The sequence below is a fragment of the Silurus meridionalis genome, chromosome 13 (genome assembly GCF_014805685.1).
Source record: "Silurus meridionalis isolate SWU-2019-XX chromosome 13, ASM1480568v1, whole genome shotgun sequence".
Lineage (NCBI taxonomy): Eukaryota > Metazoa > Chordata > Actinopteri > Siluriformes > Siluridae > Silurus > Silurus meridionalis.
Window position 1 is genome coordinate 17,201,079 of NC_060896.1, and position 14,627 is coordinate 17,215,705.

The following is a 14,627-nucleotide window of genomic DNA, read 5'->3' on the forward strand; positions in this document are numbered from 1 at the left end:
AGTTACATAAACCCACATTTTATTCACAATAGCACAAAGATGACATCAAATAAGCTAAGGAAATGTATACTTTCAAAGAAATACATATGGTAATTTTGAATTTGATGGATTTTAGAAATTCTCTGTGCACAGTACATATACATCTGCTAACTGAGAAGATAAGTTGCTGTATATCAACTTATCTTTAAAATATTTTGATGATATTTTGTGCTGTATATGATAAGATATTTTTAGTCTTTGCAATTTGTTTAATACCATTATTTTGAAATTCTTCTAAAAAATTATTGTTGAAGCAGTTTTTCCACAGGTTGGTCAACCTCTGCCCACCTTTTCAGAGACTATGGTTCCCTAAGATGGTTTTATACACAATTATATTACTAATCTGTTGGCAATTAACCCAACTGGTTGCAAAATGTTCCTCTAGCTTTACAGTAAACTACTTTTCCCGCCTTTTGTTGCCCCATCATAAAATTTGAGGTTTTACAGAAATCAACTTCAAAATTATCTTTTTTTCTTAAGATTTTCAGTTTCATATGTAATATGTTTTATTTATGTTCTACTGTGGCCAAAAAAAAATCAGCTTAAGAGATTTTCAAATCATTGCATACTGTTTTTACTTATATTTTATGAATTGCTGTTGTATATAAATGTGCATTCATGTTATTTGTTATATCAAGAATATAATATAGATGGTCTGTTACACAATATTTTTATGTATTAAAAATCTATTTATATACATTCAATGTAAATATATTCTATATATTATTGCTTAAAGATTCGAATACCTTGCCTAAAACTATTCTTGTGGAAATATTGTATTCTGTTATATGGTTTACCTCAGAGCTGTGAGGTTCCGGTTCTACCAGCTGCATTCAGACACACAATGGGCAGTAGGTAACATTTACATTGGACCTGCATGTGACAACCACTGTGGTGGTCATGGTGACTGTCTAGATCAGCACTGCCTTTGTGATCCAGGATTTTCTGGACAAAATTGCTATGCTAACTCAATTTTGAAGGTAAAGCATGTTTTCTATATATCGTTTACCAACACCAATCACCAATAAGAAAAGACATGAATTTGTTTGTATTTACACGTGTTTGTATTTTTTCAGGGAACCTTAAAGGAGCGATTTGAATGGCAGGGGTCCCCTGGTCCACAGTGGGAAATTTTGGAGGGAGGCTATGCATGCACAGACTGTAGATCACTGGTTGAGGGAAAGGCACTTTATTTTAATGGAGCTAATACAAGGCAGGCTGTAACTGCTGATCTTGATCTACGTGGAGCCAAGTTAGTACTGGTCTACATCTTATTTTATAATATTTTTTAATAATATTATTATAATATTTTTTTAAAAAGGGTAATTTATAGTAAATCTACACTTTAGTTTTTGTTGCATGAAAATGCTTTATCAAATCACGTTCAGAAATTGTACTGACTCTTTTTCTATTCTTTTCATCTCTCTTATAATGGGGTGTCAGGTTTGTAGAGTACTGGACCATTATTGGAAGTGAAGACATTATGAGTATGTGCCACTATCAATCTTGTAGAACAGAAGATGTACTATTGGATTATTCAACTGATGGAGGTCTGTTTTTTTTTTTTTTTTTTTTTTTGTCTTATCTAAAGAGCACTGTTCAATTAAAAAAATATTCTCAATCTTTTTTCCTCATCCCCACCCCCTTCTCATGCACACATATGTACACACATACACAAAGGTATATCATGGACACTCCTTCATGAGATGGATTATTTGAAGTATTTGTCAGTAAGAAGAGATTACATTCTTTTGCCTGTGGGAGCTATGACCAATGCTACACGCCTGCGTTGGTGGCAGCCGTTCAAGATGTCTTCAGGTTTGGTAACTCCAAATTTTGACCGTGCTCAGTGGGCCCTAGATAATATTCTGGTTGGAGGCTCTGAAATCAACCCCAGCACCCTCTTGGACACCTTTGATGAAGGTATTTAAAATGCTTAACTGTTTGCTAAGTAATGTTTTCTCATAATATACATAAAACCGTAGGCATGATAGGTTGAACTAAAAAGCCTTAGCCTTTTTAAGATCATCATTCTGCAAAAAAAACCAAATAACCATAGCCTTTTTTGTTTCTATTTCTTCATCGCATTCTCTTTCTCTCTCTTTTAACATACCCTCAGAGGATATATCTCATGATGTAAGCTGGAATTTCTATCCAAATGGTGTGCGAACAGCTGGTTTTTGTGGCAATCCAACATTCCATCTCTATTGGCAAAACCAAAACCAGGATGGAACCTATAATATCTTGACTACTCGAGAGTTAATTGTCCAACCAGGATACATCCTGCAATTTAAGGTCAGTTATATAGTTTTGATTATATAAATGTATATATTTTTTCAACTTTGAAATTAAAACTTAAAAATTCTAGTTTATATTTAACACAGCACACCTTTGTAAGTAAAAATATAAAAATTTCTGCCATAATAAAATTTATTATTGTGGATCGAGCCCAGCAGAATAATGTTTTGTACAATCTTATTACTTTTTGTTTTGGTGAATTTATTAAAACTACATTTAATATACCATAGTGTCTGGGAGGAATAGGACTAATAATCATAGTACAGTATTTTGTGGTATTTTATATTGATAATTAATAATACAATAATGATTAACTGTTGCTTCCTTACAAATCTGAAAAGTTTAGAAATAAAAAAAAATCAAAAACCACTGGCTTTTGTGTATGTGTCTCAAATTGCAATGTGGTATATTTCACCTTCTTGACACAGGCACCTGACAAACCTAACTAAATTTTAGCATAGCATGAGATTGGTAACATAAACCATGTTGTAGTCTTTTAAAGTAGCACCAAAAAACTGTGGCTAGAAGACTGCTATCCAGCCATGAAAAAAACCCTTTGGATGGCCCCAAAAATATTCAGCAAGTGAAGAAAAGGACCTGCAATTGTCGGAGAACACAGGTGACTAGATAAGTGAGGACCCAAATACAGGATACGAGCAGCAGTTAGTGGAAAACAGTTTTTAATATGAAAAGTATCAAGCAGATAAACAAAAAACAATCCAAAAAAATCCAAAGCCGGCAAACAGAAGAATAAAGGCATGGCAGAAAAACAAACAAAAAAACAGTCCAGAGTTCAACACCAAAGCAGAGCAGAACAGGGGTCAGGAACAGGAGCAGGAACCAAAGCAGGCAGTGTGGCAAGAATATTTCTCAGGACCTTTGGAAGCCAGTAAGATAATCTATCCCCGAGCTAAAGTCTTGGGTGTCCTTAAATACGGGGAGGCACGGGAAAAATGGCAAGATGGCCACCGACCAGGAAGTGAATGCCTCGGACCTGGAAGTGTGCGCTGTGTGCCCGGAAGATCCTGATAGTAAAGCATTTTTGCTCAAACCAAACAATAGTGTTGGAATTTAGATGGTTATTCTTTTATTTATACAGAACTTTGAATGGTGTTTGTATGTATATGTTTCCGAAAAACTTTTGCATAAAAAACGACATCTTGCTGGTAAAAAAAAAAACATTATATGGCTGGTAAAATATTGTGTTATAAAACAAAGAGACTACACACACTAAAAAGTAAATAAATGAATAAATAAATCAGTATAAGAGGCAGAATCTCAGGCTTGAGTCTACACTACAGTCAGGTGTCTTTTCTGCACCACCTATCATTTCAAAACTTTTATTTCCACCCAGTAGCATTAAAATGAAAAATGTAGCCAATAAGTGTGGGATTCTAACAATATATGGAAGGATTCTATTCCCCACGTAGGTGAGTCTTAGTTTTACAAACTATTACTGGTCAAACACAGGAGCACACGTGCACACAAACCTGGAAGTGAATGCAGCTCTCAGTTCTGCAGCAACAGGTTGTTTTCAGCTTGTGCTATCTGGACTTTTTTTTACAATAAAAAAGAAATTAGGGAAAAAAATGGACAGTCAAGAAAAAACATTTTATCGGAGATTTGCACAAAGAAGTGATGTGGAAAATATTCTTTTGAAAATGTTCTTTATTCTTCTTATAAAATGCTATTTTATATCTGTAAGTTACAATATATCTTTCTCTACAGTTGTATAGGTTTTTATAGGTTTTAGTGCCTGTTTGTTTTTATAAGCGAAATGCTTAAAAAGTGTGTGTGTGTGTGTGTGTGTGTGTGTGTGTGTGTGTGTGTGTGTGTGTGTGTGTGTGTGTGTGTGTGTGAATTGTTGGGATTGGAAGGGCCGGAAATCAATATGAATGGCCATGACTGTAAAACAATAGCTTGTCTGGCTACGTGGCCATCAATATGAATGCTAACTCAATATTGAGCCAAACATGTATAACAGACTTTAATTGTCAGCCATTAATTTCTATGCAGATTGTATGACTAGAGTATGAATGGCCACCTGAGTTTAGCAGGTGGCTCTCAAACAGGGGGAGGGAGAAAATGATCAAACATAGTCTTAGATAAATGTTTGTAGGAATCTCATTTTTGTATAAGATCTTCATAAATTTGAAATATAAATTCATGAGACGTGGCTTTCAACCCAGTACCTTTCTGGATTTCTCCAGGACTGATTTTATGTATTTATATATGCAGGAAATGTTTATCCATAAGACTTCATCATCTATAACTTAATATCTTTTTAAGCAATATAATCTTTGAATGATTGTTAGTAAAGCTCAAAGTGTCTTCTTTCAAAGGTTTTTAAATTGTTTATGTAGCCCACTTTTATCAGGAACTGTTAACATTTAAAATTTGGGTAGGGCATTTTCAGCTGTGAGTCACAAAATCTGTGGCGAAGGCTAACAGGTTAAATACCCGGAGGCGCAGGAAAGCCGGCAAAATTTTCACACACACAGGAAGTGACACACACACACACAGGAAGTGCGCACTGCTAAACTGGAAGTGCGTGTCATTTGCCCGGAAGATCCTGATAGCAGTTGCATATGTTCTACTTTCAATAGGCAGTGCTATAGAATTCATGTCTTAGGTTGAGGTTTATTTGACAGTTACTGGCAAGACCTTTGGGATAACAAGTGCATGAAGCACATTACATGAATCAATTTTGTTTAACTCGAATCGGACTCTAATTTGTAAAAGATTTAACTTGAATATATGTCATTAAAGCTGATCACCTTATTGGTTGTATTTCTTCTTAAATTTTAATAGATTAGTTTAAGCATTAAGTTTTTTTACTTGATCCTTTGTTATAGACCCGGAGTCGCTTAGAGCCCTGTGCTTGGTCAACTATACCTGCTCACGGACACAAACTCATCAGTCGGAATCTTAGTCAGAGGATATTACCGTAAAATAATATTCTTTAAGTAGGCCGCTCAATGCATGCTCATGCATGAAGAATAGTTGATTTAGCCACTTTGTAATAATTTGCTAAGTTAGTAATATTCAGAAATCAGAAGGTCCCAGACGTTGTGCTCTATGCACTCTCCATTCATGAGCCTTCTGTATGTACTATCCTGGTAATAGATTAGCTGTAACACCAAACTACATAATCTACTAGATATAAATATTTTCAGGAAATTTAGTAAATCAAGAATTTTTCAACATTTATTTGCAGGCAATAATCAATAAACAAATGTCAAATCTAGAATAAATAATTAAAAATAGTTACACAACATGATCAGCATAAAACCAAATAGTTTAGCAATGCAATTTACAAAAGAATTGTGAGTCACTGTATCCGTCAATAGAGACAAACAGAGACTGTGTGGGAAGTTAAGACTACAGATTGCTTCCCAGAGTGTTTTGCAAAATCTCTTTAAATACCCAAACCACCATAAGCACTTATAATTTAAAAGAAAAAAACGTCTGCAAACCCTTTGTTGGAACAGGAGTTGACCTAAAAAACCAAATACCTCCAAGGGTAAAAACCAACACCTGATAAAGATCATCTCTAGGTTACGTATGTAACCTTAGTTACTTGAAGGAATGAGACGCTGTGTCACAACACTTTGGGAACGCCTCCGCATTCCTCACGCTCTAAATCACGTGTGAAATCCAGCCAACGGCAAGGGGTGACGTCGCGACAAGGAAGCTACAAAATGCGCATGCAGTGGAGCAACGCTAGCTTCTGAAAAAAGCGAAGGGAAGCGCGGCGGGGATGCAGGGAGTGTGGCTTGGAGACGTAACGTCTGTTTCCCTCAGGGAACTACGGTTACATACATAACCTAGAGACGTTACCTTTCAGGAACTCGAGCTGCTTTGGGAACGAGTGGCTAATCACGCCAAACTGACCAGTCGTTGCCTAGTGTGTAAGAGCACAACCAGAACACAGGACAAAGGAGCCGGAAGTGGCTCTAAGGTCGAGGTCGTAAAACCTGATGAAAGTCAGCTTGGTGGACCAGCCAGCAGCGTTGCAAATGTCCTGGAGTGGGACTCCAGCGGACAAGTCTGTAGAGGCTGTTACACTCCGAGTGGAGTGAGATGGATGAGATGGCATCCACAGACAAACAGCTGCTCTGACTTCCTCCATGGACTCGTCCTGTGGACGTATGTGTCGCACTGGACAGTCAGTTTTGCTTCTCTTGGTTATGGGCTTGGAAGGGAGAGGGGTAGAATGCCTGCAGCACAACAGGTCGTGGGGGAACCACATGCAGCTTAGGTACTAGGGTAAAGGAAGGCACTGGCCATTCCAGGGGTAACCTCCAGATGGGGCCATAGAAAAAGCCTGTAAGTCCCTGACCCCTTTTTAGGGAGGATATAGCCAGAAGGAAAGCAGTCGTAATAGACAGGTACCCAAGTGTCACCTCGGCAAAGGTCTCAAAGAAGGACTTAGACAGAGCCGCCAGCACAACGGCCAAATCCCACACAGGCACTCTGGGTCGCATCCTGGGCTTAGCCTCCAGCACTGAGCCAACCGGGCAGTTAACTGGGTCTAATTTGTAGTGCTCGCACCATGCAGCGAACAGCCATTTAGCGGCATACAATCTCCTCGTAGAGGGAGCTCTGGAATGGAGGATGGTTTCCACTAACTAAGTAGAGAGACCAGCTGCTAAAAACTGTGCCCCTCCAGGGGCCACAGCCATAGCTTCCATAACTCTGGGTGGGGGTGAACCAGGGTTCAACCTGCCTGGGAGAGGAGATCCCTCCTGGAAGGAATTTTCCAAGGAGATCCCTCAAGGTCTGTGAACCATGGTCTGCCCATCGAGGTGCCACCAGGAGGAAACGGGTTCCTTTCCGGGGAACTCTCTCCAGAACTCTCGGGAGCAGCGCAATAGGCCACGTCTGTAGTAGCCTCGGCTACGTCTGTAACGTGGCATCCAGCCCCAAGGGTATGCCACCTCTTATTCCACTTTTTAATAAATTTGTATCAAATTATGCAAATGAATATAAAAATGTATATTTTCATTATTATATTTTTATGATAAAAAACCTTTTTTTTTTGTAAAAACGTTTTTACAAAAAAAAAGAAATTCCATAAAAATATAATAATGAAAATATAATTTTTTATATTCATTTGCATAATTTGGTTTGCCATTTGCAATTAGATTTTTTTTCGTTAACTCGTTGCACTTTCACAATTTTTTTTTCATGAATTAAGTTTAAGAACATGACATTTTAATATTTTCCTAATAACAATCATATTTTTTTAAATGAAAAAAAAAATCAGATCTTTGTCAACCCACCTTTTAATTTCCATTTTTAAAATAACTATGTTTAAAACAACAAATGTTTTGTCATTGCACCTTTTCATTTTTCGTTCACTTAATGCACCGTTAAACGGTTTTATATGAAATTATTCCAGAACATGGAAATTAATTGTTTTTACAATTATTATTATTATTATTATTTTTTTTTATGAACAAAAGTTGTATTTTTGGCAAAACATGATTTGTCATGTCACCTTATTGTTTTTCAATTACTAATTGCACCTTTTAACAGTTTTAAATAAAATTATGCCAATTAATATAAAATGTAATATTTTCATAATCAATTTATTTACGACAAAAGTCATATTTTAGGCAAAATATATATTTGTAATGGCATCTTTTCTATTTTCATTCACTTATTGCACCTGTTAACTGTTTGAATAAAATTTGCTATTAAATATAAAAATTTATATTTTCATAATCATCAAAATTTTGTTCATTATGATAGCAATGATAATTCATATTTTCATATTAAGTATCATATTCATTTTTACGAAAAAACAAGTCATTTTAGTTACAACATGATTTGTCATGGCACCTTTTCGTTTCTGTTCAATAATTGCACCTTTTAACAGTTTTTAAGGAAATTTGCTAATAAAAAAAAAATTACTATCAGAATTTTATGAACATTAATATATCACTGTTATTTCATGTTTTTATTACTATCATTTGTTTTTTATGAAAAAAATTCACATTTTAATTCAAAACATGATTTGTCATGTCACTTTTTTGTTAACTCTGTTTTTTCATGAACTTATGCTAATAAATATATACATTCATATTTTTATAATAACTTTTTTATAAAATAAAGTATAATTATGTGAACACGTGATTGTTCACAGCGCTTTTTGTCATTTGTTATGAATTTTTTTATAAATGTGCTAATAAATATGAAAATTCATATTTTCATATAATATTTTCTATAAAATAGTTATAATTGTGAAAACATGATTGTTCGTTACTACTTCTGTTTTGTTGTTAACTTTTGTTAACTCACTTTTTAACTTTTTTTTTGAAATTCTGGTTAACATAAAAGTTCATATTTTCATAATAACTATCAGAATTTTATGAAAATTATGATAGCAATGTTAACTCATTTTTTTATTGAACAAAAGTCATATTATTGTCAAAACATGATTTGTCATCCCACACCTATTAATTCCTATTTTCATAATAACTTTATTTTCAAGGAAAAGTCATATTTTAGATACAACTGTTTTGTAATGCCACCTTCTCGTTTTTAGTTCACTTAATCCAGCTTTAAATGGTTTCACATGAAATTTTTCTTAAGAACATGGAAATGTATATTTTCCTAATTATAATTTTTTTAATGAAAAAAGTCATATTTTAGGCAAAACATATATTTGTCATGGCACCTTTTCGTTTTTTCGTTCACTTATTGCAGATCTGCCATGCCAGCCTGTACAGGGGGCGAGATCGGAGACCCCCCTGGTGGTTGATGTATGAGACCATCGATGTGTTGTCCGTACAAACCCGCACATGGTGATCTCTCAGGTCTAGGAGGAAGTGTTTTAATGCTAGAAACACAGCCAGCATCTCCAGGCAGTTTATGTGCAATGTAAGGTGTAGCTCATTCCACCAACCTTGGGCGGAGTGGCCACTCATGACCGCTCCTCAGCTCCACTCCAAACCAGAGACTGCTCCAAACCCTCTGTCTCTGAGCCACCACTGGAGGGGACTCATATGGAGGAGGCCGAGTGAAATCACATTGTATGCTGCCGCCATGAGACCCCTGGAACTGCTCTCTGACTAAGGAGGGACAACAGGGCCTTGAGACAGGAACATTCTTTCCACATATTTAATGCTCAAAGTGCTCTCCCTGGCCCTTCCAGAGCGGCTGGAGCAATGGCCAGCAGCTGTTGAGGCCTCCTGAGGCGGCGGGTCTCCTCCTTTTGCTTCAAGGCCACTGAAGGTGGCTGTGCCCTGAAGCACATCTTGAGACAGGGCTAGCAGCCTGGCCTCCTGGTGGCACTGAGGAGAGACGAGCACCGTGCAATGACTTAAACACCGCCCTCCTGAGTTTGAGGCTCTCTTACAGTCAGGGCCTACGCATCACGGCCCGCTTGTTCGAGAGGATGACCCTCAAACCCACTTTGTTTTTGGGCTCCGCGGTGCTGGGGCTGCGCCCACTGAGCGGCCCAATGGGAGCGACAGAGAAGGTACCGCTGAAACGCCGCCGATTGCCTTTTGGTTTCCTGAAACCGTGTCACTGAACAGGCCAGCAGGAACGCCTTTCTGTGTCTACTAGGGCTGACATAGACCTCCCCTATGGCCTTAGTCATTTCCTTGGTGACAGCAGGAACGCCTTTCTGTGTCTACTAGGGCTGACATGGACCTCCCCTATGGCCTTAGTCATTTCCTTGGTGACAGCAGGAACGCCTTTCTGTGTCTACTAGGGCTGACATGGACCTCCCCTATGGCCTTAGTCATTTCCTTGGTGACAGCAGGAACGCCTTTCTGTGTCTACTAGGGCTGACATGGACCTCCCCTATGGCCTTAGTCATTTCCTTGGTGACCCTAAGGGTTAGAAAGGCAGCGTGACATGACTCTTTACTCCTATTGATTATTTTAAAATCCAAGATGGCAGCACGGCAGTAGCTCGCAGCGGCTTCTCCCGATTCAATAATGGAGTGTTTACCATATTTAACCCAACATTTAACAATACATGGACACCAAAGTCAGCTGAGGAGGCACTGTGTGAACACCCCGATGGATTGTTTATTATCGCTGGAGATTTTAACCATGCAAATCTCAGTACTATGCTCTAAACTCCATCAGCAAGTGGACTTCACTGAATCTTGTTTACACAAAACATCCCTGGTGGGTATCGTGCGGAGCCCTGCCCCCATCTTGGCTACGTAGATCACATCTCTGTTACGCTAATTCCAGCATACAGACCGCTCATCAGACACGCTACACCGGTTCTGAAACAGGTGAAAACCTGGCCAGCAGGAGCTACTTCTGCTCTTCAAGACTGTTTTGAGTGCACTGACTGGGACATGTTTAGTGAGGCTGCAACCAATGGTGATTTCATCAACCTGGAGGAGTACACGTTAACAGTGACCAGCTACATCAGCAAATGCGTTCTTCAAGACCATCTCCAAGACCATCAATACACAGACAGAACAGGGGACAAGACAGCCTTAAGAACAGCAAGGGCCAAACTGTCCCATGCCATCAGAAAGACGAAGCGCGCACATGCAAAGAAAATCCACGACCACTTCCAGGACAGCGAAGACACCCAGCGCATGTGGCAGGGCATCCAGGCGATCACGAACTACAAGACATCACCACCTGTTTGTGATGGGCTGAATGACTTCTATGCCCGGTTTGAGGTACAGCAAGGAAGACCACCCCTCCTCTCAGTGACCAGGTGCTCTACCTCTATCACAGCTGAAGTGAGGAAAGCTCTATGCAGAGTTAAACCACGGAAGTCTGCTGGACCAGAACACATTCCTGGCAGAGTGTTCAGGGAATGTGCAGAACAGCTAGCAGATGTCTTCACCGACATCTTCAACATCTCCCTGAGCAGCATCGTTGTTCCTACATGCCTTAACCTTTTGGCCTTCGACACAGATTTTGGGATTTACAGCTGAAAACACCTACCTAATTTTAAATGTTAACAGTTGCTGATAAAAATGTGCTACATACACAATTTGAATATCTTTGGAAAAAAGACACTTTGAGCTTTACTGTCTTTATAGATGATGAAGTTCCATAGATATACATTTCCTGCATTGAACATTATTTTTATTTCATTTATAAATACATGAAATCAGTCCTGGAGCAATCCAGAAAAGTACTGGGTTGAAACCACATGTCTCATGAGTTTATATTTCAAATTTTATGAAGATTTTCATAACAAATGAAATTCCTACAAACATTTATCTGAGACTATAGGTCCCCTGGTGGTCTAGTGGTTAAGACGCAGTGCTCCCACCGCTGCGACCCGGGTTCGATTCCCGGTCAGGGAACCATCCCCAGCCACTCTCAGTGCCGGTCCCAAGCCCGGATAAATTGGGGAGGGTTGCGTTAGGAAGGGCATCCAGCGTAAAAACATGTGCCAAATCAAAACGTGCGGAGGATCCGCTGTGACGCCCCCTAACGGGAGAAGCCGAAAGAGAGTTTATTTATCTGAGACTATGTCTGATTCTTTTCTCCCTCCCCCTGTTTGAGAGTCACCTGCTAAACTCAGGTGATCATTTATACCCTATTCATACAGTCTGCATATTAATGAATGGCTGACCATTTAAGGCTTTTGTTATACATACTTGGGGCTATTGATGTTGATTTGGCATTCATATTGATAGCCAGGTATACAGACAAGCTATTGTTCTACAGCCATGGCCATTCATATTGATGTCTGGCCATTCCAATCTCAACAATACACACAGACACACACAAACTTACTTTTTAAGCATTTCTGTTATCCTCCCATATATCGTTAGAATCCTGCACTTATTGGCTACATTGTCCATCAGTCATTTTGTTTCTATAATACTACTGGCTGGAAATAAAAGGTTTGAAATTAGAGCATAAAAAAAACATGACACCTGCAGAGAGAATATAGATTCCACCCAAAATTTCTCCTCTTTTACTTTTATTATTATCATTTTTTTTTTTTACTTTTTTTTACTATATTCTACCAGCAATATTTGTTTTTCTACCAGCAAGATGTCGTTTTTTATGTAAAAGTTATTTGGAAATATATAAACACAAAAACCAGCCGAAGTTCTGTGACGTAAACAAAGGAATAAACATCTAAATTACAACACTACTGTTTGTTTGGAGCAGAAATGCTTTACGGCATGTTGTTCACTAGACCCTTATCTTTCCTAATAAACCGGGATTAGCAGCAGTGGATGTGTTTGTGACTCGGTATTACAATATTAATGTAAGTAGTGGAGTTTTTTTATGCATGTTGTTGTTGTGTACTGCTTACACACATTCAGCAAAACATTCGTTATACATTTTCCATTGAAAAACAGTGATCTGAAATTGCTGCTTGAGACTTAGAGCTTTAGAAAGATGTATAGTTAGTCATTGTTTCTCTTCTCCTTATTTATTTAATCTGTTGCTAAGCATTAACACCTGAGAACAATTGGTGATTTGTTGCACTCACACGACCCAGAAGCCTAAGAGGTTAAGACAACGACCATCGTTCCAGTGCCGAAGAAGTCTACAGTCTCCTGCCTCAATGTCTATCATCCCATCGTGCTCACACCCATCATGATGAAGTGCTTTGAGAGGCTCGTCATGAGGCACATTAAGACCCAGCTTCCACCCTCCCTCGACCCAATGCAGTTTGCGTATCATCCAAACCACTCCATGGACGATGTCATCTCCACAACCCTCCATTTCACCCTTACCCACCTGGACAATAAGGACTCTTATGTATGAATGTTGTTCATAGACTTTAGCTCAGCAATCAACACAATCATCCTTCTGCATCTGATCAATAAGCTGAGCCTACTGGGCCTGAACACCTCCCTCTTCACTTGGATCCTGGACTTCCTGACTGGGAGACCTCAGTCATTCCGGATCGGGAACAGCATCTCCAGCACCACCACAATAAGCACTGGGGCCCCTCAGTGCTGTTCACTCTGCTGACTCACGACTGTGTAGCAAGGCACAGCTCGAACCACATCGTCAAGTTTGCAGATGACACGACCGTGGTGGGTCTCAACAGCAAGAACGATAAGTCAGCATACAGAGAGGAGGCGCAAGAGTTAACAGCCTGGTGTGGAGCAAACAACCTGTCTCTGAACGTTGACAAAACCAAAGAGATGGTCGTGGATTTCAGGAGAGCACAGATCGGCTATTCTCCACTGAACATCGATGGTGGAGATCGTCAAGAGCACCAAATTCCTTAATGTTCACTTGGCGGATCATCTCACCTGGTCATTCAACACCAGCTCCATCATCAAAAAAGCCAAGCAGCGTCTTTACTTCCTGAGAAGGCTGAGGAAAGCTCATCTCCCTCCCCCCATCCTGACCACGTTCTATAGAGGGACCATTGAGAGCATCTTGAGCAGCTGCATCACTGCCTGGTTTGAGAACTGAACCGTCTCGGATCGCAAGACCCTACAGAGGATAGTGAGGACAGCTGAGAAGATCATCGGAGTCTCTCTCTCCTCTATTATGGACACTTACACCACACGCTGCAAAGCCAAAAGGATTGTGGATGACCACACACACACGTCACACACAGCCATCAGGAAAGCAGTTCCGAAGCATTGGGGCTGCCACATCCAGACTGTGTAACAGCTTTTTCCCGCAAGCCATCAGGCTCCTCAATACACAGAACTGAAATGGAACTCGCACACACACACTCACTCAAATGTGTGTTACTGAACTGTACAACCTGTACGTAACACCCACTCATTACTCATCTCAATCCATTTCACCATCATTTATTTATTATTATTTATACTTGACCGCATTACACTGTTTACCTGCTGTTTTTGCACCTCTTGACTGCTGCTACTGCTGTTTTTTGCACTGCATTGTGTCTGTTTATATATACACTTCCAGTTGTAGTTTTTACAGTTCTCTTTGCACAGTACTGTATAAACAGAATATACAGTAGGTTTACTGTTTATCGCTATCTTGGGTTATGTGTGTTGTCTTGTGTTGTCTGTCTGTCTGTACTGTTTTTCGTCAGCACTGTTTGCACTCGATGCACTTTATGTAGCTTCGTGTTGTATCTCTATGTTGTTTAGTGTAGCACCAAGGTTCTGGAGGAACATTGTCTCATTTTTTACTGTGTACCACTGTGTATAGTAGAAATAACAATAAAAGCCTCTTGTCTTGACTTGACTAATATCATCAGCCTCAGAGCTGAATCCCTCCTCCATCTCCCGCAGCAGGTCAGTCAGGTATGCCTGCAACACACTCATCATGTGGAGGCAACCTGCAGCCTGACCCGTTGCCACGTAAGCCTTGCCTACTAGAACCAAA

At 39.2% G+C, this 14,627-nt stretch overlaps 1 protein-coding gene and 1 non-coding gene across 9 annotated transcripts in view; both read left to right on the plus strand.

The window, feature by feature from the left end:
• reln (reelin) overlaps window positions 1-14,627 on the plus strand; it is a 515,746-nt gene that overhangs the window by 468,872 nt on the left and 32,247 nt on the right. For all 8 annotated transcript variants that reach the window (XM_046864386.1, XM_046864387.1, XM_046864388.1 and 5 more), the window contains 5 exons: window positions 842-1,019; window positions 1,116-1,291; window positions 1,483-1,589; window positions 1,720-1,962; window positions 2,159-2,334. In XM_046864386.1, the coding sequence (XP_046720342.1) occupies window positions 842-1,019; window positions 1,116-1,291; window positions 1,483-1,589; window positions 1,720-1,962; window positions 2,159-2,334 (880 nt within the window). The remainder of the gene's footprint in view (window positions 1-841; window positions 1,020-1,115; window positions 1,292-1,482; window positions 1,590-1,719; window positions 1,963-2,158; window positions 2,335-14,627) is intronic.
• Window positions 11,569-11,641, plus strand: trnag-ccc. Its single transcript has one exon. It is a non-coding gene; the product is annotated as a tRNA-Gly (tRNA).